A 17,033-nucleotide genomic window follows, 5' to 3' on the forward strand; every position below is an offset into this window, starting at 1 on the left:
TTACAAAATGCTAATGTCCTGCCTCTGGTGTAATCGGTGGTTCAGCATATTTGAATGCTGACTTCAAATAACACTTTTTGATTCTGATTCATTTTCTCCTGCTTCACATTCATGTTTTCATTAATTAGACACACAATACTGAAAATTCAGTTCCTAAGGGATTACAGCCAAATAATGTTTCTGGTTTTTGACAGTATTCAGAGTACAGATATGAGTCGCCTCCTCAATTAGCGCAGTTAATTGACAGCCTAATGATTGGCAGGGCATGATTTTGCACCCATTTAGTACACTGCAAGGTTCTCTCTTTATGCTAATGCGTGCCACTTGCCTTGCTTCGCCCGACTGTCTTCTCACGCTCACTGTCTCAGCATGTCACGTTAAACTAATAGAAATAAAACCTCCCTGATTTCTGTCGTAGTGCTTAACCACTGTCTTGACGCAGCTTCTCTTTGCTGCTCTGCGTTGAGCCTGGCAGTGAGCTGCAAGCCTGAAGCGCGGTTGTCGTGTTTTTGACGGCGTCTAGGTCGAAAGGTCACAGTCAAGAGTGCGCTGGCGTGCGGATGTGCCCGTATGTGTTTCTCGTGACCAGTCTTGCTCAAGTAAGCCGCTTCTTCTCATTTCTCACACGCAACCGCTGCGCAGGGAAGCCCGACGACTTGGACTCCTATGTGATGGTTACATTTCCCTTCCCCAATGTGAGTCTGTGCTGTACCGCTCTTTCTAGGTTTGAGATTTCAGCATATTTCGTGTTTTACTGAAAGGAGTGAAATTAAATTCTGCTAGTATATGTATATATATTTTTATTACAGCATGTACAGTTTGATTGCAGCATGTAAAAGTTTGCAGGACGTGGATTTGTGGGGAAAAATTTCTCAGTCAGCCAATATTCTTCCAGAAGGTGCTGTGCACATGTCCCCCTATGCTTCAGTGTTGTTTGTTTGACCACACATTAGTAATTTGCTTTTTCTGTGATTCTTCATCCTGCAAACTTTGTATCTGACTGTGCAGCCACGTGTTTACAGGCGTACAATCATCACCTTATAGACTGATGCTCTGTAGGCTTTACTAACACGCTAGTATAAATAACCTTATACAGTAAAAGCTCGTTAATTCGGACTTCTAGGGACAATAAGATATGTCCGAATTAACCGAATGTCCGAATTATCGAGAGAACAAAAAAAAAACATGCACGATTTTATCTCAACATACATTTATTACTTAAAGTAATCACGGATGCTTGTCTGCTTTCCCGCAGAAACCCGCGCGGATACTATTTTCCTTGGACCATGTCTGTCTCTAAAGCGCGCACACCACCCTTCTGACGCTTTGAATCTATCGATATGCATCATCAGTGCAAACCTCTCGGCCTGCGCCATGATGAGGGGTCCACTCAATGGGAGGTTTGCATCACGCGAGTTGACCACCCACCGAAGCAAGGCTTCTTCCAACTCCGGATGAGCTGCTGTTCGCAGACGCTTCCTTGACACTTGGAACTTCTCGCTTTCGAACGCCTGAAGAATCTGTTCTTAGTTTTTTACATATGTGCTTAAAGTACTCCTTTTAACGTCATATTTTTTCATTGCTTCTTGTCGGGAGAGCCCGTTCTTAAGGGCCCGCAAAATTTCCACTTTGGTAGCCAAGTTCTTGGCCTCCTAGCTCTTCGGCCGTTTCGCCGGTGTTGCCATCGGGGGTGAGTGCGGTGATACCAGCGTACAACAGAGAAGCAATGAGCCGCACTAAAGTGAGCAGTCTTCAATACAACAGCGTAGCGCACCGACAGCAGCAAAACGACAAAATGGCACCGCCAGTAACGTCGACTCGTGAAAAAACAAGAAAAAGCGCCCATCCAGCCACAAGTCGAGCCAAGTTGATTAATTGATGTCCATGGCGATGCTGCTTTTGGGTATCGCTATTGCGCCGCGTTCGTCTTATTTTCGTTTTCGAGCCTCGGTAGCTGCCCGAATTTGTCCGAATTATCCGTTGTGTGGTCAAATCCGTCCGAATTAACAAGAGTTTCGTCCCATAGACTCCTATACATAATTCTGGGGACCAGGCGCAAAGGTCAAATTATCCGATTTTCCAAATTAACGGGAGTCGAATTAACGAGCCTTTACTGTAATTTCAATTTCAGTATTTTTTAGAAATAATATATTGTTCTGTCACTTTTAGCAGTGAGTGCTTTGCTGACTCAAACATACTTTTTTTTTTCTATTTAGTTGTAATCATCAGGTGACTTTTTTGCTGTTTCTGATCAGTTTTTGCCACATTCATGCTTCTGCTGTTTTTGTGAAAACTTTCTCTTGTATGTGTGATTCGATCTTAGTGTTGTTTCATGCATTCCTCATCTGCACTTTACTTATAGGTTAAAATAGGCAATTTTAAATTATAAGTATTAGTAATTGTATTGCTTTAGATATATTTGGTGTGGTAAAAGTATGAAATATTATATATATATAAAGATGTAGTGAGTTTGTTCGGTGCAATTGTTTGAAAACATTGCACCAAACAATCACTACATGGTGAATTCTATCTTCTGTTATGGGATACAGACAGTCTTCTGCAAAAGATTCTCATTTTTTTTTTTCATGCAGAGAGGCACTAACTGAATTTCAGAAAAAGATGTGAGAAGTTTGTTGCTTTGATAAAATTGGTGACACAGGGAAGTGTTTTACTGCAGAAAGAAATAATTCTAAGAAAGAATTCGAACTAAATCCTGAGGTGGTGATCCATTTTCCATCAGACGAATAATTTGTGGTATTTGTCGCTTTTTAGGATGCGCCACAGTCAGCAAGGACTAGAACTGTGAAGGACACTAACAACCCAGGTGAGGAAGTGAAGTGTTGGCTTGTGTCAGGGCGGCTGGCATTGACTGTGGTCATCATACTCCCAGGCATGCTGTGACTTTGTACTTGTAGAGAGTCCGAAATAACATGAGCCGAAAGTATACAGCAATGTTCATTGTAGTGGTCCCTTAAAGCCAATGTATCCATATATATTTTTATCATACCAATCTAATGACATTATTAGATTTTAGAAGAAATAATTTTCTTCTTGGACACTATGAATACATTTCTTTTTGTGCTTTAAATGCGGCACGTTAGTCTTGAGGAAAGTTAAATAGCTCTGTTTGAATGCTCTGATAGAGGTGCTGCAAACTCTTTGAGTAAAAAGCTGCCAGAAGCTGCCCAAGGATGCAGGATCGAATCCTGGCCTCCATGGCCATTTTTCAATAGAGGCGAAAAGCTAGGTGCCCATGTTTTGTGTAATATCAGTGCATGTTAAAGAACCCCAGATGGTTTAAATTTCCGGAAGCCCTCACTACAGTGTCTCTCATAGCCTTAGTCACCTTGAGGTGTTAAACCCCACAAAACCATATCAATCCAAATTTGTGTTATTCGTGATTTTAGTTCTACAACTTTACTGTGCCCTACTGTATGTACATCTGGTGATTTGGAAGTTGGTCAATGAATTTGAACTGAATTGATAGGTGAAGAAATAATTGAACATTTTGATGACTACACAGGGCAATAATATAGTGCTGCTTTGGTTTCAAATTTACTACCTGTCACACTTTTCTCTTTTTTTAAACTGTAGACTCCTGCGTAAGACGCATTTGGTGGTGACATCTAAGGGCACTGGGCTGAGAATTACTGTATTGTGTAGCTTTGGCTCGGACCTCGTATCTTTATACTATCAGCAGATCTGTCTTCTCCTTTCAGAGTTCAATGAGGCGTTCAAATTTGAAGTCAACCGGAAGTCTCGGAGTCTTGCAAGAATCATGAAACGACACCCCATCAAGTGTGAAGTGTGGGCAAAGAGGTGTGAACCAGTCTATTTTGATTTGAAGCACGTAATGGCGTCAGCACTAATTTGTGACACTGCTGTAACATTTTTTTCCTCGCAGGGGATTCTTGCGAAGTGACGCCGTGATAGGCACCGCTTCTGTCAAGTTTGAAGAATTAGAAAACAAATGTGAAATTCATGATAGCTATGATGTAAGTTCCCTCTAATTTATTTTTGTGTGTGTGTGTGTGCAAGGAAATGAGGACTTAGCAGTGTGTACCTTTAAAGTTTGTTGTGCATATATCTGAAATTTACAGGTGAATTCAAAGCAAGGTAGATGAAGATTGGCAGTAGGAAATGTACCAGTCTTGGTTTCACGGGATTCAAATTGCATGGCGCTCACTACACTTAGTTTTCTTTTGGGGGAGAACGGGTACTTTTATCGCGTTAAACTTGGTCTTGCACCTTCAGCAAAGGCGTTAAATAATTGCACGTTTAGGGACTTTGATGTCCTGATAATGACTTCAACCACCAGATCAATCAATCAATGTACTGAAGCACCGATATGCTGTGGCTGACAGTACTTATAGCAATGACTGCTCAGCACTGCTTGAACAGTGAACACAGTACACGGTTGCATATCTAGTTGAATAAAAACCCTATTATATTGAAGTTGAAGGGGGGCCCATATGTTTGCTTTGTTATGACTGTTTTTTCACTATACTTGCGCAGTGAGCATCCACTAGCTACGTCTCCAAACATACATACGCCACCTGAATATGTCCGCCTTTCCAGCGTGCGTGCATTTCTTTGGCACGCACATAAGCATCAGGGCCCAGAAAATAGGTCTTGGAGGAATAGTCATAGAGGTCAGGGCCTAGCTACATTGGCTGTAAACTGCTAGGATAACAAGATGGTTTAATCTCTGCTTGCTTTCGATACCACCAGTTGGGGGCACTCTATTTACACCCAGCAGTAGTAAAAGTTAGCATTATCAGAAAGTAGTGCTTTGTAACCTTCATAGCAGCATATTAGTACCACTTATACCCCTGTCAAGCGCGCAAAATAAAGCGCACTTAAGGCAAGTGTCACTTACGAAAAGTGCACTCTACCGTTGCTAAACAGCGTAACATAGTGCACTTGCCAAAGTGTGCACTCAGGTCGGAGTACGTTCGCAAAACAGACTTCGAGGGCTGAGCGCGTAGCCTCGCCGGCAGAAATTTATTCGTCACAAATGCATTATGTAATAAGATACGTATACAAGTTGATTTTACTTGTTTTGTACATATTTCCATTTGATGAAATGTTTTATAATAGCGACGGGCAAAATGTCAAATAACAAAAACGTGATGTAACCGCATACGCAACTTCCACATTATGAGTGGTGCGCTACTGCGGCTACGCCATTTTCAGTTAGGGGGCGGTTGTTATTGTTTATGGTGTTCGTTGATAAGGGGTCTACGAATCATGGCCCGGTGCCAAATTTTAAGCATTTTTTTAATGTTTTACTACTTTAAAAAGCAGTTCCCTGAACTTCACGCTTAGAGGTTCCAATTTCTTTTTTAAAACATGTTTTTCAGTTGCTAGTTTCGTACCAACAAGTGCTTATGCGAGTGCACTTCGCTTTCCCGTTTAGCACTGCGTAGCGTAAAGTCTCTTTCAAGCTGCGAAGTGCACTCCGCGGAAGTGCACTTTAACTTGCACGCTTGACTGGGGTATTAGTGTCACATGATTAAAAGTGTGAAAGCTCGCTCACTATTGCTTTGTGTTGCTCAAGTAAAAAACAAGAATTGTTTCTATTTCCTTCTAGGTGTTTGACAGCAAGCGTCCCAGTGGTGGCAAACTTGAAGTAAAAGTGCGCGTGCGCGAGCCTTTTGTGTCAAAACAGGTGGAGGAGATTAGGCACAGGTGGCTCATTATTGGCAGCTAGCTTTCACCTACACCTTGCTTGTTAGGCAGACAGCCATGTTTTATATCTACAGCTTGCTTTTAGAAGGGAAGAATTGCACAGTTACACTATCTAGCACCTGTATATATATATGCATTCGGTCTGCTTGTTATGAGAGCCCCCTGCAACGAGTGCAGTCTCTCGTAGCTGTTCATGCATCTACAAATGTTGCCCTGTGCTGCCAGTTCATGCTGAGTGTTCAGGCTTAAGCAGAGAGCGCTATTTTATTTATATGAAGTAATTGTTGGCTGCAGTGTCTATATGCATTTGTCATGTGGAGGCAAACTGCCATTAAAATGGAATACAATCTTGTTTTGTGTCATGTCTGGCCATGATGTCATCTTGCTGGGGTCTTACGAATCCATGAACCCTTTGTTGTTTTCACTGCTGAGCAGTTGTGCAACATCCACTTATCTATGCAGGCTAATTATTTCTTGCACCAATGTACAAAAAGGTTTGAAAACAAACTGTGCTCAGATAGAAGTGCTGATACAAATTGTTATTCAAGCCACAAGTGAGCACTTGTCTTTTCTTCCTTTCTATAGACTGCACTGTTGTCCATCATGAATATTAAAAAAAACCCTGTCCAACTTCCTTCACTAATAACACGTCATCTAACAGAAATTCAGTTCACTTGCTTTAGTCAAAGCATTGAAGAAACTAATGAAAATGAAAGCAATACATAGTGAACAAAAGTTGTTTGGCCAAAAGTGTGTTGGAAGTGTGTGCTTCATGCAAGTCTTCATGCATGTGTGGCGTCCTATCATGTATGATGATAGTCTAGCCGAAGACGACAGGCGCCAGCTCATGCGCAGTGCATGCTCAGAGAAGACTTTTCTTTGTGGGTACACATTTTTATTAGGGCAACAACAAAAGATTTGGAGTTTTGGCTAGATAAAACTCTAGCTGCGCACAGTCTCGTTTCCACCTGTCTGAGTGGACCTGGTAAAACAAGTGTGGACAACAGGCAGCGATGTGTGTCTGTTTTTTCTGCGCCACAAATTGGTGACTCTGGACTTCATGCCTTCACCTTCAGCTCCCACCCGGCTCTGCCTCAGCCACTTTGCTAGGCAGCCCGAGCCCGCTCTCTTCTCCTTTCCTGTGTTCCATGGCCTCAGATTCTGCCCTAGATGTGCAGCCTTCTATGCATTCCAGCCCCCTTTTCATGAGCCTAGGGGGTTGTCGGACATCGAACTTTAGTGGTTCATCACCATTGGATCATTCATTGTTCTGTCATCACCACATCAATTCGCAGTTGACCATGTTGTCGTCCCCACCTTCCGAGTGACCTTATGATCATCTTAAGGCGATGCTCATCCAGCACAGCACCGAAACGGAACTGCGTCAGTTTAAGCAACTTCTTGCATCCGAGGAGCTCGGTGACCGAAAACCTACCGACTTATTGCGTTGCATGCAAACTTTGGCTGGAGGGCTGGCTACATCTACTGAGAGTGGACTTCTGCTGAAACTTTTCCTGGAGCGTCTTCCACAGCAGGTGTGCATAATATTGACTATCATAATTGTGGCCTCTCTGGCTCAACTAACTGACAAGATTATGTGTATACTATTTTTTTTCTCCATGGCCTCAATACATTGCCCTTCTGACTCTGTCCTTTGGTGCGGCTACTGCAATTGCTATGCATGGCTCCTCGACGCTAACGCGGAGCTCACTCGGCAAACCACGCAGCTCATAGCTGGTGTTGCTGCTCTTCGCACACCTGGGTGTGTTCTTTGTAGCGTCGCCGTTCCAGCCCGGTCATGCTGGCTACCATTCTCCACTTTCGCTGCTTTGCTGGTACCACCATCGCTACGGCTTTGATGCACGACAATGCTGCCAGCCCTGCTGCTACACTGGGAACGGTTCGGCCGAACACTGATGGCGACTGATGTCTCGGCTCAAGATCATGTCACTGACCGTAGCAGCAGAGTTCGCTATCTCATCAATATAGGTGCCGAGCTCTGTCCTTCCTCTTACATTGGCCGAGTGACTGCTGACATCTGTCTCAGGGGTACCTTTTGCTGGGTCTTTGTCATCGCAGACGTGTGCCACCCAATAATAGGAGTAGACTTTAGAACACTACAAGCTTGCCCTTGACATGCGGCATTGCAGTAGCTTGGACTCCGAGACTTTAGCTGTCCGAGGTGTTTCCTATCGAGCTTCACCGCTCTAGCTTCACCAGGCATACGCGACCGTTCCCAACCCTTGTGTCCTTGCCGAGTTTCCGGACGATTTTCTACCACCCTCTCTCCACTCTGCGGTCGCCCATAGCGTGATTTATTGTCACAACGCTCCTCTATTCATGTTTACTCACGGGCTCGTCGCCTCGCACCAGATCGCCTGCTCGTTACCAAAAAGGAGTTCAAACACATGCTGACTTCGGCTTCATTCGTCCTTCCTCCAGTTCTTGAGCCTCACCACCTCTCAACTTCACATGGTGCCCAAAAAAGACTGGAAACTATGCGGCGACTACCATGGTTTGAACAAAGCCGCCGTATCAGACCGCTATCCGATTCCCCACATCCAGGATTTTACGACGGCGGTGCATGGCTGCACTATCTTTAGCAAGGTCTACCTGGTGAAAGCATACCACGAGATTCCCATGGAGCACTCGGATATTCTCAACACTGCCATTACAACACTCTTCAGTTTGTTCGAATATCTCTGCGTGCCTTTTGGTCTGCACAGTGCCGCCCAGGCCTTTAAGCGTTTCGTCGACCAGGAATTGCAGGGAATATACATGTTGACCTTATCTTGACGACATTGTCTTCACTACCATCGCTGAGGCTCAAGCTCCACCTGAGTCAAGTGCTCGCACGACTTGGCAATTTTGGCCTTGTGGTTAACTCTCCCAAGAACGAGTTCAGTATCGCGGAGTTGGATTTCCTCGGTCATCGCGTCTATACCAAGAGCGTTCACCCACTCCTTACCAGTGTTCCAGCCATTCGTGAGTTCCCTCAGCTGTCCACCATCAGGCATCTATGCGAATTCCTTGGCCTCGCCAATACTACCATCGATTCATCCCTCGCTGTGTATCCCGGCCGCGACGGCCGCTTTTCGGCGGAGGTGAAAAGCTAGGCGCCCGTGGGCTGTGCAATGTCGGTGCGCGTTAAAGAACCTCAGGTGGTCGAAATTTCCGGAGCCCTCCTGAAAATGAATAGTCTGAGTCGCTTTTTGACGATAATCGCCCAAACCATCTCTCACTGCGCTAACATACTGCAGCCTCTCTACTACCTCCAGGGCTGCAAGACACCGAACACCGTTGTGGCCTGGGCCGAACTGCTGAACGTGTTTCAAGTAATCAAAAGCCATTGCCGGTGCGACGCTCCTCGTCCATCCCAACTGTGATGTGCCAACATCGGTCATGGTTGACGCGCATCAGACACCGCTGTTGGTGCGGTCTGGCAGCAGTTCATTGCCGGTGTATAGCCTTTTCGAAGAAATTTGCTTGCTATAAATGTCACTACATTACCTTTGACTGAGAACTACTGCCCATTTGGCCATCAAGCACTTTCGCCACTATCCTCGAGGGCCACTCCTTTCATGTCCTATTGACCACAAACCCCTGACATCCACGCTGCGTCTAGTATCACCTCCTATGCTCCCCACAAAATAAGGCAGCTCGCCTACATTTCTGAATGCACCAGCGAGATTCGTCATGTCGGCGATCGAACGCACTCCACGCAGCTGTGCACGGCCTACCAGTCATCGATTTCAAGGCCATAGCTGCTGCTCAGGTTACCGATGACGAGCTCCGCCTGCTCCGTACACGCAGCAACTTTAGTGTTTAAAGACGTCTTCCTCCCTGACTGATGTGTCCCTAGTTTCAGGTAGAACAAGAGGAAGATGGCTACACGGTATGAAAGAGACTGAACAATGTTAGAGGGGGGAGGTCTTAGTTCTCAGGTCGAGCCAATGTTTCGACAAGTGGACTTGACTTCGTCTGGTCGCCCAGACAGTCTGCTCGTCGTGTGTACATCAACCCACCTTCAAAGCTGCACGCACGTTTTTGCGAAACGACGCCGTGTGTCCTCACGAATGTCCTCAAGCGGGCACCCGAATACCTATTGCTCGTCGACGGCCGCGGGAAGATACTGTCTTTATTGGTCGTGTGCAACCGACCTATTTCGCCTCTTAAGTCTTTGCTGATTGTGCCGCCTTATTCCCCCCTGATTGGGGCGGTTCAACTTGCAGTTTACTTCGCAGCACCATCATCCACACTTTGCCATTCGTCGCTTCCTCGCGAGGCTCCGCATTGAAATACCTTGTATAAGATTCCCAGGCGCACTATAGATGTGCGTGGCGGAATCACGCCTCTAGCCTGCAAGATTTTTAATCAGTTTTGGACTCAAGCTGCGCGAAAGAAGCTGGTACGCGCGCCAGGTCGGGAGTTGAAGGAAACGAGCGCGCACACGCTTCGGCCCGAGCCCTTCGTCTCCAGAATCCTGTGTCCGCCCTTCCATTGGCAACACATTCCGAGATATCACATTTGCATCTTGAATGGCAGACATACCCGAGGCCTGCTAAGTGTGTTAATAAATCGGAAGAGTGCCACCTTTGAAGGCTACAAACTATGTCTTCTATAGTAATCCAGCGCTTCAAGCCGGATTCCTTTTCGGCGAAGTTAAAATTTTGTGGTGAGAAGGCAAACTTATACGTCATGAGTATGGGCTTTGCAGAAAAACAGCAGTATTGACATAATAAATCAGCTAACGTGGCAGGGCTGGGAGGCGGCCTTGTCCAGCTCGGACCTCGAAGAACGAGGCCTCCGCCAACGGTGTCCCGGTCCTGGCCTATCAAAGGCAACGAGGACAAGCGCCAGGTCAGCTCGCGCGCGCTGCGCGAGCAGGTCAGATTCAGCTTTCTGGCAAGGTAGAACGCAGTCTCGTTTCCACCTTACTGAGCGGGCCTAGTAAAATATAATTGTGGACATCATGCAGTGGTGCTTGTTTGCACGGTTCTACACCCCACATGCATGTCCACACCGTCTGAGTGGCACAGTGGTTAGTGCCAAGATGTCGGATCGAATAGCTTCGGCGATCGCTTCTCCGTGGAGGCGAAAAGCAAGGCGCCCGTGCGCTGTGCAATGTCGCTTCACGTGAAAGAACCCCAAGTGGTCGAAATTTCCGTAGTCCTCCACTACGGCGTCTCTCATAGCCTTAGTCGCTTTGGGACGCTAAAGCCCACAAAACCAAACCATGTAATGGGATCTGCTTTTCATTGTTGAAGGATTGCAGGTGTTAAATTGCGGATGGCAATACGCAACATGCAACATGCAAGCCTTTGTCACAGGCATGACTCGAAAGGGGGGAGGAAAATGGTAATCTGTGCCAATTGTACTTGCTGGTCTGAAAGGTAGGGGTGAGTTACATTGAGCCCGTTTTATTTTCTAGTCCTTAAAATGAAATTGCAAAATTTAAAGAAATTGTTTGCTCACAGATATGTAGGTTTCGTAGGTTTAAATGTTTGGTTAGATTTGTAGGGTTTAATATCCCAAAGCAACTAAGGCTATGGGAGACGCCTTAGTGGAAGAGTCCTGAAATTTCGACCACCTGGGGTTCTTCAACATACACTGACATCGAATGCTGTGTATGGAGGTTGATATTTTCTTTCCCTCTCAACTACTCTGTTCTTGTCTACTACAAATATGTGGTTGTGACAGCTAAGAAAGGATGTTGAAGGGTGCTGCATGGTGCTGTTTGGATGCAAGTGGTGGAGTGCCTAGCTACTGTACATTGGTATTTCGCGCCCATCGACTTATTTTTCATGGTAGAGCACAATATCTTGGATTATTCTTTGGCCATTCCAAATCCAAGGCTTGTAAAAGAATGCCAAGATTTGCCAAAACAGTATGTCATGGTTTCTGTGTTGGTATCGGTATTATGTATTGTTGAGATGAGTTTTGTAACTTGGCTCGAAAGTTATATAAAGTGACCATTATTATGCTCAAAATACAAAATGAGAAGTCTGCTGTGATCGTATGAGAAATCATAAACTGCAAAATTATTAGGTCATCTAGCCCACTCGTTGCAAGCAGCAGCAATGTGCACACATATGAGCTTTGTATGGAATGCAGTCATGTGTCCCGTAATTTCACATGCATGCCAACCTGTTATGCATTTATCAGAAAGGTATTACATGAACATTTTTTTCTCGGACACCCTTTGATTTGAGAGAAGTTTGGAGAAAAGTAGCTCTATACATTCACATTGATGTGTGGGAGAGCAAAACGTGATGGCTGTTAAGTGGCATACAAACCGTATATGAAGCTTGTGTCCTCCAGAATTCAGTCATTCATGACAACGGTCGCATATCGGTGAATGTAAAATTACTTTCGCACTACTGGTGCCAGTTTTTTTTTTTTTTTTTTGCTTCTTGATTTTACTGGTGTCTGACTGTTATCGTGCTTATTTCAGATATCGAAATGCCCTCTCGGATTTCGGATTTGATTTCGGATTTGCTTCGTTTTTGTTCCCTAATCCACTCTACTTTCTTGCTGTCTCAGCATTCTCCCAAGCACCATTATCATTTGCTCTTATATGGCTATATTTCTTTTAGCTGTACTAAGTTAATCGTATGAACAGTCACTCGATGGCTGCTGTCGTTCAGGAGAGATACCACACATGACATTTTACGGCTCCCATGTTCGTTCTTATTGTACACCGTGGTTGTGGCCATCGAGCGTGCTACGGTGCCTTCAGACGGGCTCGGGCAGCAGTCTGAGCGTTGAATCCCGCGAGTCGTGTTCCCGGATGCCGTTGTGCCGCAGGCTCCTTGGAGGCAGCTTGATGGTACACCGGCTGGTGAGCCGGTTGCAGATGAACGTGCCCAGCAACATGATGAGCGACAGCGCCAGCGCGAATGTCACTAGCTCCACCGTGGACCCGTGCTCGTCCCCTTCACTGTGGCCGGGGCGTTCGTCCGGCGACGACGAGGCATCGACCAGCTTGCTCCGGGACCGCAGGTCCTCGTGAGGCGAAATCTTCCTGCCGCGAAATGAATTGGGCTGTGAAATGTCGTCTTCGTCATATAAATTGTCATGCCCGCTGTTATGCAATAACATATAGAAGCCACATTGGAGCAAAAAATTGGAGGGGTTCAACGCTACTGAACTGAATGTGGAGCGAAAGCTTTCCGCTCCGTTGAGCGCATTCATAATTCACCGGGCGTTCTATGCAGAACCCCTTTTCATGCCTGTTATGAATGTGCCTGCGTGGCATACGGGTAACGTGAATTGAAATGTCATGGCAGGCTGCCTCTAATGTCACCCTTCCACATAAAGGGAGAGACCCGAGTTGGCGAAACTGGTTGCTAGGCAACGGTGCGCTCTTTCAGGCACCGGCGAAATGCTCAAGGGTAGCGTAGTGTAGCTTTAGCTGCAAAAGCTGTCGCTTGCTGTCCGTTGTCTCACCTATTTGTGTGCGGAGGCGCTTGCTAGAACGTCACTGGTTGGCTGTAGTAAAGCGTTCCACATTGGCGGAAACGGAAGACTGCTTGGTAGCGGTCGTGGAGGAAGGGAAAAAAATCAGTAGTGATTCGACGGCGCAGAACCTGAATATCGATTCTCAGCTCAATACGGGAAGATGCGTGGGTTGCATGCTTGCGCAAAATGCTTATCAATGACAATTTTTACACATGCTGTAGTACGATTTTAATCCAGATCTGCCGAGGGCAAACTTTGGGTTGGCCTGGGGCATGGAGGAAGGAAAAACTATAGAAGGAGCGCGCGGCAATATGAGGCCTAGTCATAAAAATTAAAAGGGAGCGAGTCGGCCCCTACGTGTTAGGTCACGTGATAGCGTGCGGTGATATCTAAACTCGCGCGCATGCGCGAATCGGCGCCGCTCGGGTAGCGCGGGGTCCGCCGAACCTGCAGCACCCAGCAGCCCCCACAGCCGCGCGCCCGCGCCATGGCAGATGCGCGCACTGAAACGCACCCATCAAAACATAGGGTCTAACTAGGAGAGCGAAAAAACGGGGTAGGAAGCGGCTTCATCGGCACTTGGCTTGCGAAGGTTGGCCGTGTGACGTCATGCTCCCTCCTAGTATTTCCTTCCTCCATGGCCCAGGGCGAACTTGTAGTTAACTGTAGTGTTCACCATAGTGGGATTAGGCCGGACATCCATTCTGAACCTAATCGGCTGAGGTCAAATTTTGGGATGGTTCGGATCAAAATTGCTGGTAGCCAGGACAAATTTGGAGTCACCGCCGTGTTCGCCTTTGCCGAATAATTCTAGACATCGATTTTAGTCCAAATTGGCCGAGGTCAGGTCTTGGGGGTTACCTGGGCCAAATTTGGAAGTTAACGCCGTGTTTGCCATATTAAAATTAGGCTGGATATCGATTTTGGGCCAAATTGGCTGAATTGAAAGTTAAGGGTGGCCCGGACCAAATTCGGAGGCCGCAACCGTGTTCACCACAGGTGAATAAGGCTTGCCATCGATATTTTGTACACGTGGTGACGTGCCCTGGGAGTGTCCTCTGCCGCGGCGATGGCTTACGTGGTTGTAGCGACTGCATTCCTTAATTAGAGGTCAATTCCCGGTGTCGCTTGACCTTCAGGAATGGTAGCTCTAAAATGAGCGGTTCATTGTAGCGGTCGCGGTTATGGGACGGCGGCAGTCGCCTGCTGTTTGCAGAAGTACGGACGTGAGTGGAATTATTTTTTGAAACACCCCCAAATTGGTCGCCTTGCCTCGACGTGAAGATGTGTCAAATCCATTGTATGTGGGTTTAAGAGCGGTGTGAGGGTGCAGTGCACGTCTTACTGGAAGGCTCCACATTGAAAATAGCACAGAACACGAACGTCCTTTTCGTTCTCCTCCATTGAAACGCAGCCATGGTTGGAACCCGGTCATGCCGGCTCAGCCAGTAGTCGAGTGCCTAGCCACTGAACCACCGCGTACGTGCAACTGACCAGTTGCACCATGGGGGGGGGGGGGGGGGGGGGGGGGGGGGGGGGGGGGGGGGGGGGGCGCTCTTTTTCTTTGCACCTTGCGCAAGGTTATGCCCGGCGTGCTGCGAGTACGTGCGCCTTGCGGGTCCCGACGCCCAGTGCGAGCGGGTGACTGCCAGTAAGACGGCGTGCACACATCGCTGCAGAAAGCGTGCTGCTAAGCTTAGGTTCGTATAGTATTGACGCTTCTGTATTGTGAAGAAGCGCATCTCTTCGCATGTTTTATATATGTAATTATTGATATATCGAACTACCTTGCGATCCCCTTCGATATTCCCGGGATCGGCGGTATGCGAATATAACTTTGTAGAAATTATAATTTTACAGGACGGTTGTGCACAGTTTGTCGCCATGTGGCGTATTGTGAACCCTCCGGAAACACGATCAACGGACGAACGAGGATATTGCCGTATCAGTGGTGGAAGCAGGTGGCACACTAAGTGGATGAAGGAGCACATAAATCTACTTGTCTGTGTAACTACATATTAGCCGAGCATTTTTAACACTACGGCGCTGCTTGGAGCGATAGCTATGTGCTATACTTGCTTTATAGAACTGAAGTAGTTGAAAACTTACTTGCTAACCTGCTTGCGAATAAGAATTTTGCCGTTCCCGAAGACACGATCGAGTAATCGAGCCTCCTAGTGAACGCTATCCAAGAGTATGCTGTTTCGATGAACGCTTCCAGAGCTAGTGTTTTGCAAACAAAGCTAAAGTGCGGGGAGCAGATGGGCTCAAAAATGCCTAGAGTGGTTGTTTCCGTGGAAGTGGGTTACAAGTTTTTTTTTTCTCCGAAAATCTACGGTGAGTGAGGGAAATTTCTATATCTGTAGGACAATGTGATTCGCGCACTCATCTTGCGGATTTGAAAACCCATGGAGTGCAGCCTGGTACAGCAGGCAAGAACAGCAGCACAGACCATGCAGAGGTTCTGCACTGAGTACTCCACCAGCTCACAAATCTTAGACTTCATTTTTCGTAATAAATATGTTGCTACTAGTACTATTACTACCACCACTACAAAATGACTAGTTCTACTAGTGCTATTTCATTACGACTTGCGAATCAAGCTACGGTATACATTCAGCGATTCCTCATCGCGATCCTTCATCACTGTGAGCCTATGTTCACTGGTGACGGAAGGCTACTTCCAATACTGCAGTGCTGGAAGCAGCCTTGTCATGACCTCTATTTAACCATGTTCTGCGCTAGCTGCAGCAACAAATAATTCCTATTTCTGCTCTTCATACAAGCCGGCCGCGAAGATGAGAGGAGCCTTGCCTGAACGGGTCGGAGAGGAAGTTTGTCTTGACGGCGAGCACCTTCTCGCCGTAGACAACGCGGGCCAGGTCATCCGCCAAGTCTCGGTGTCCGAGCTCCTGCAGCCGCACCAGCAGCTGTTGGAAGGTGCTGTTGGGCGGCCGCTGCCGGTTCCACAGGTCCAGCAGCCGGTAGCAGGACAGGGCACTGGACTCCGAGTGGCCTGCAGTGAAACACGGAAGGTGTTGGGGCTTGCGGAGGACACCACAAGCGCTTTGCGCATATTTTTCACGAATGCGGAGAAAATTCGTGCTTAAAGGAACTCCGTTGTCTTAGTGCGTGCTAACAGAAACCACTCACATTGAACTAATAATGTGCCAGGTCATTTGGCGCATTTTTTATTTTTCACATGCCTAGCGTTGTCCTTTGAAAATTGCTGTCTTAGCGTTCTAGTCTCCATGTCCGAGCCTTAAACAATGACCGATTAGTTCGCTCGCTCAACGAGGCCTGGAAGCTGAAGTTTGTTTAAGTTCCTTCGTCATGGGCCAGGCTTATTTCTCACATCAGTGAACTCAAATGACAAAGGTGCAGTAGTAGTTTTTAACTGGCTCCTAATAAAAAATTGTGGTGTGTATAGAATATCGTCGCCTCCTATCCTGTGCGTCCGGTCGTCCACTAATTGTGTTCTCCGGTTCTGAACCTGCCGATGGTCGCGCGTGCGTAGTATACCATCAAGCGTGTGGTCCAGGACGTAGTCGTCGGAGCGGAGCGACTCGACGAGGCTGCGGCACTGGTCCAGCTTCAGTCTGTCGGCCACGAGCCGCAGCTGGGCGGCGTTCAGGTCGGGCGCTGCTGCGTCTCCTGCGACGGCGCAGTAGGCGGACAACAGCCATGCCGCAGCCAAGTAGGGCACGGGGCTTCCCAGACCTAGCATGGCACTCGCTGCCGTCGTTGTTGTTGTAGGCTTCCTGAAAAGTGGCACGTATCCACAAGGCGGGACTGTTCTTGTTCAGCTGCTTCAACTTCTTCTGGAGGCTATCGACACGCGCCCGCGTGGTGCTATCTGGCGTCGCTTCAACCTCTTTTGC

The 17,033-nt window shown here is 47.0% G+C and overlaps 2 protein-coding genes across 4 annotated transcripts in view; one reads left to right on the forward strand and one right to left on the reverse strand.

The window, feature by feature from the left end:
- l(2)gd1 (lethal (2) giant discs 1) overlaps positions 1-6,042 on the forward strand; it is a 49,813-nt gene extending 43,771 nt beyond the window's left edge. For 2 of the 3 annotated variants that reach the window (XM_084579219.1, XM_084579221.1), the window contains exons 20-25: positions 524-568; positions 643-695; positions 2,773-2,824; positions 3,720-3,819; positions 3,905-3,995; positions 5,594-6,042. In XM_084579219.1, the coding sequence (XP_084435345.1) occupies positions 524-568; positions 643-695; positions 2,773-2,824; positions 3,720-3,819; positions 3,905-3,995; positions 5,594-5,713 (461 nt within the window). In that variant the 3' untranslated portion in view covers positions 5,714-6,042. The remainder of the gene's footprint in view (positions 1-523; positions 569-642; positions 696-2,772; positions 2,825-3,719; positions 3,820-3,904; positions 3,996-5,593) is intronic. The other variant, XM_084579220.1, reaches the window with a different exon arrangement.
- A 6,315-nt stretch (positions 6,043-12,357) lies between these two features.
- On the reverse strand, positions 12,358-16,897 carry LOC146179567 (uncharacterized). Its single transcript, XM_084579222.1, has 3 exons — positions 16,675-16,897; positions 15,967-16,168; positions 12,358-12,715 (listed from the first exon to the last, which is right to left on the reverse strand). Exons 1-3 carry the CDS (start codon positions 16,877-16,879, stop codon positions 12,427-12,429), a joined length of 696 nt encoding a protein of 231 aa, XP_084435348.1. The 5' UTR covers positions 16,880-16,897; the 3' UTR covers positions 12,358-12,426.
- Positions 16,898-17,033: the final 136 nt, after the last annotated feature.

The sequence above is a fragment of the Amblyomma maculatum genome, chromosome 9, assembly GCF_055883805.1.
Source record: "Amblyomma maculatum isolate TAMU_Amacu chromosome 9, ASM5588380v1, whole genome shotgun sequence".
NCBI lineage: Eukaryota > Metazoa > Arthropoda > Arachnida > Ixodida > Ixodidae > Amblyomma > Amblyomma maculatum.

What these genes read in the sequence shown, in the direction of transcription:
- LOC146179567 (XM_084579222.1), bottom strand. Translation starts at nt 16,879, where the DNA reads ATGCTAGGTCTGGGAAGCCCCGTGCCCTACTTGGCTGCGGCATGGCTG. An exon ending in CCTGGACCACACGCTTGATG is followed by an intron (nt 16,169 to 16,674) that starts GTATACTACGCA and finishes GTTTCACTGCAG; the next exon opens with GCCACTCGGAGTCCAGTGCC. An exon ending in TTCCTCTCCGACCCGTTCAG is followed by an intron (nt 12,716 to 15,966) that starts GCAAGGCTCCTC and finishes ATTTCGCGGCAG; the next exon opens with GAAGATTTCGCCTCACGAGG.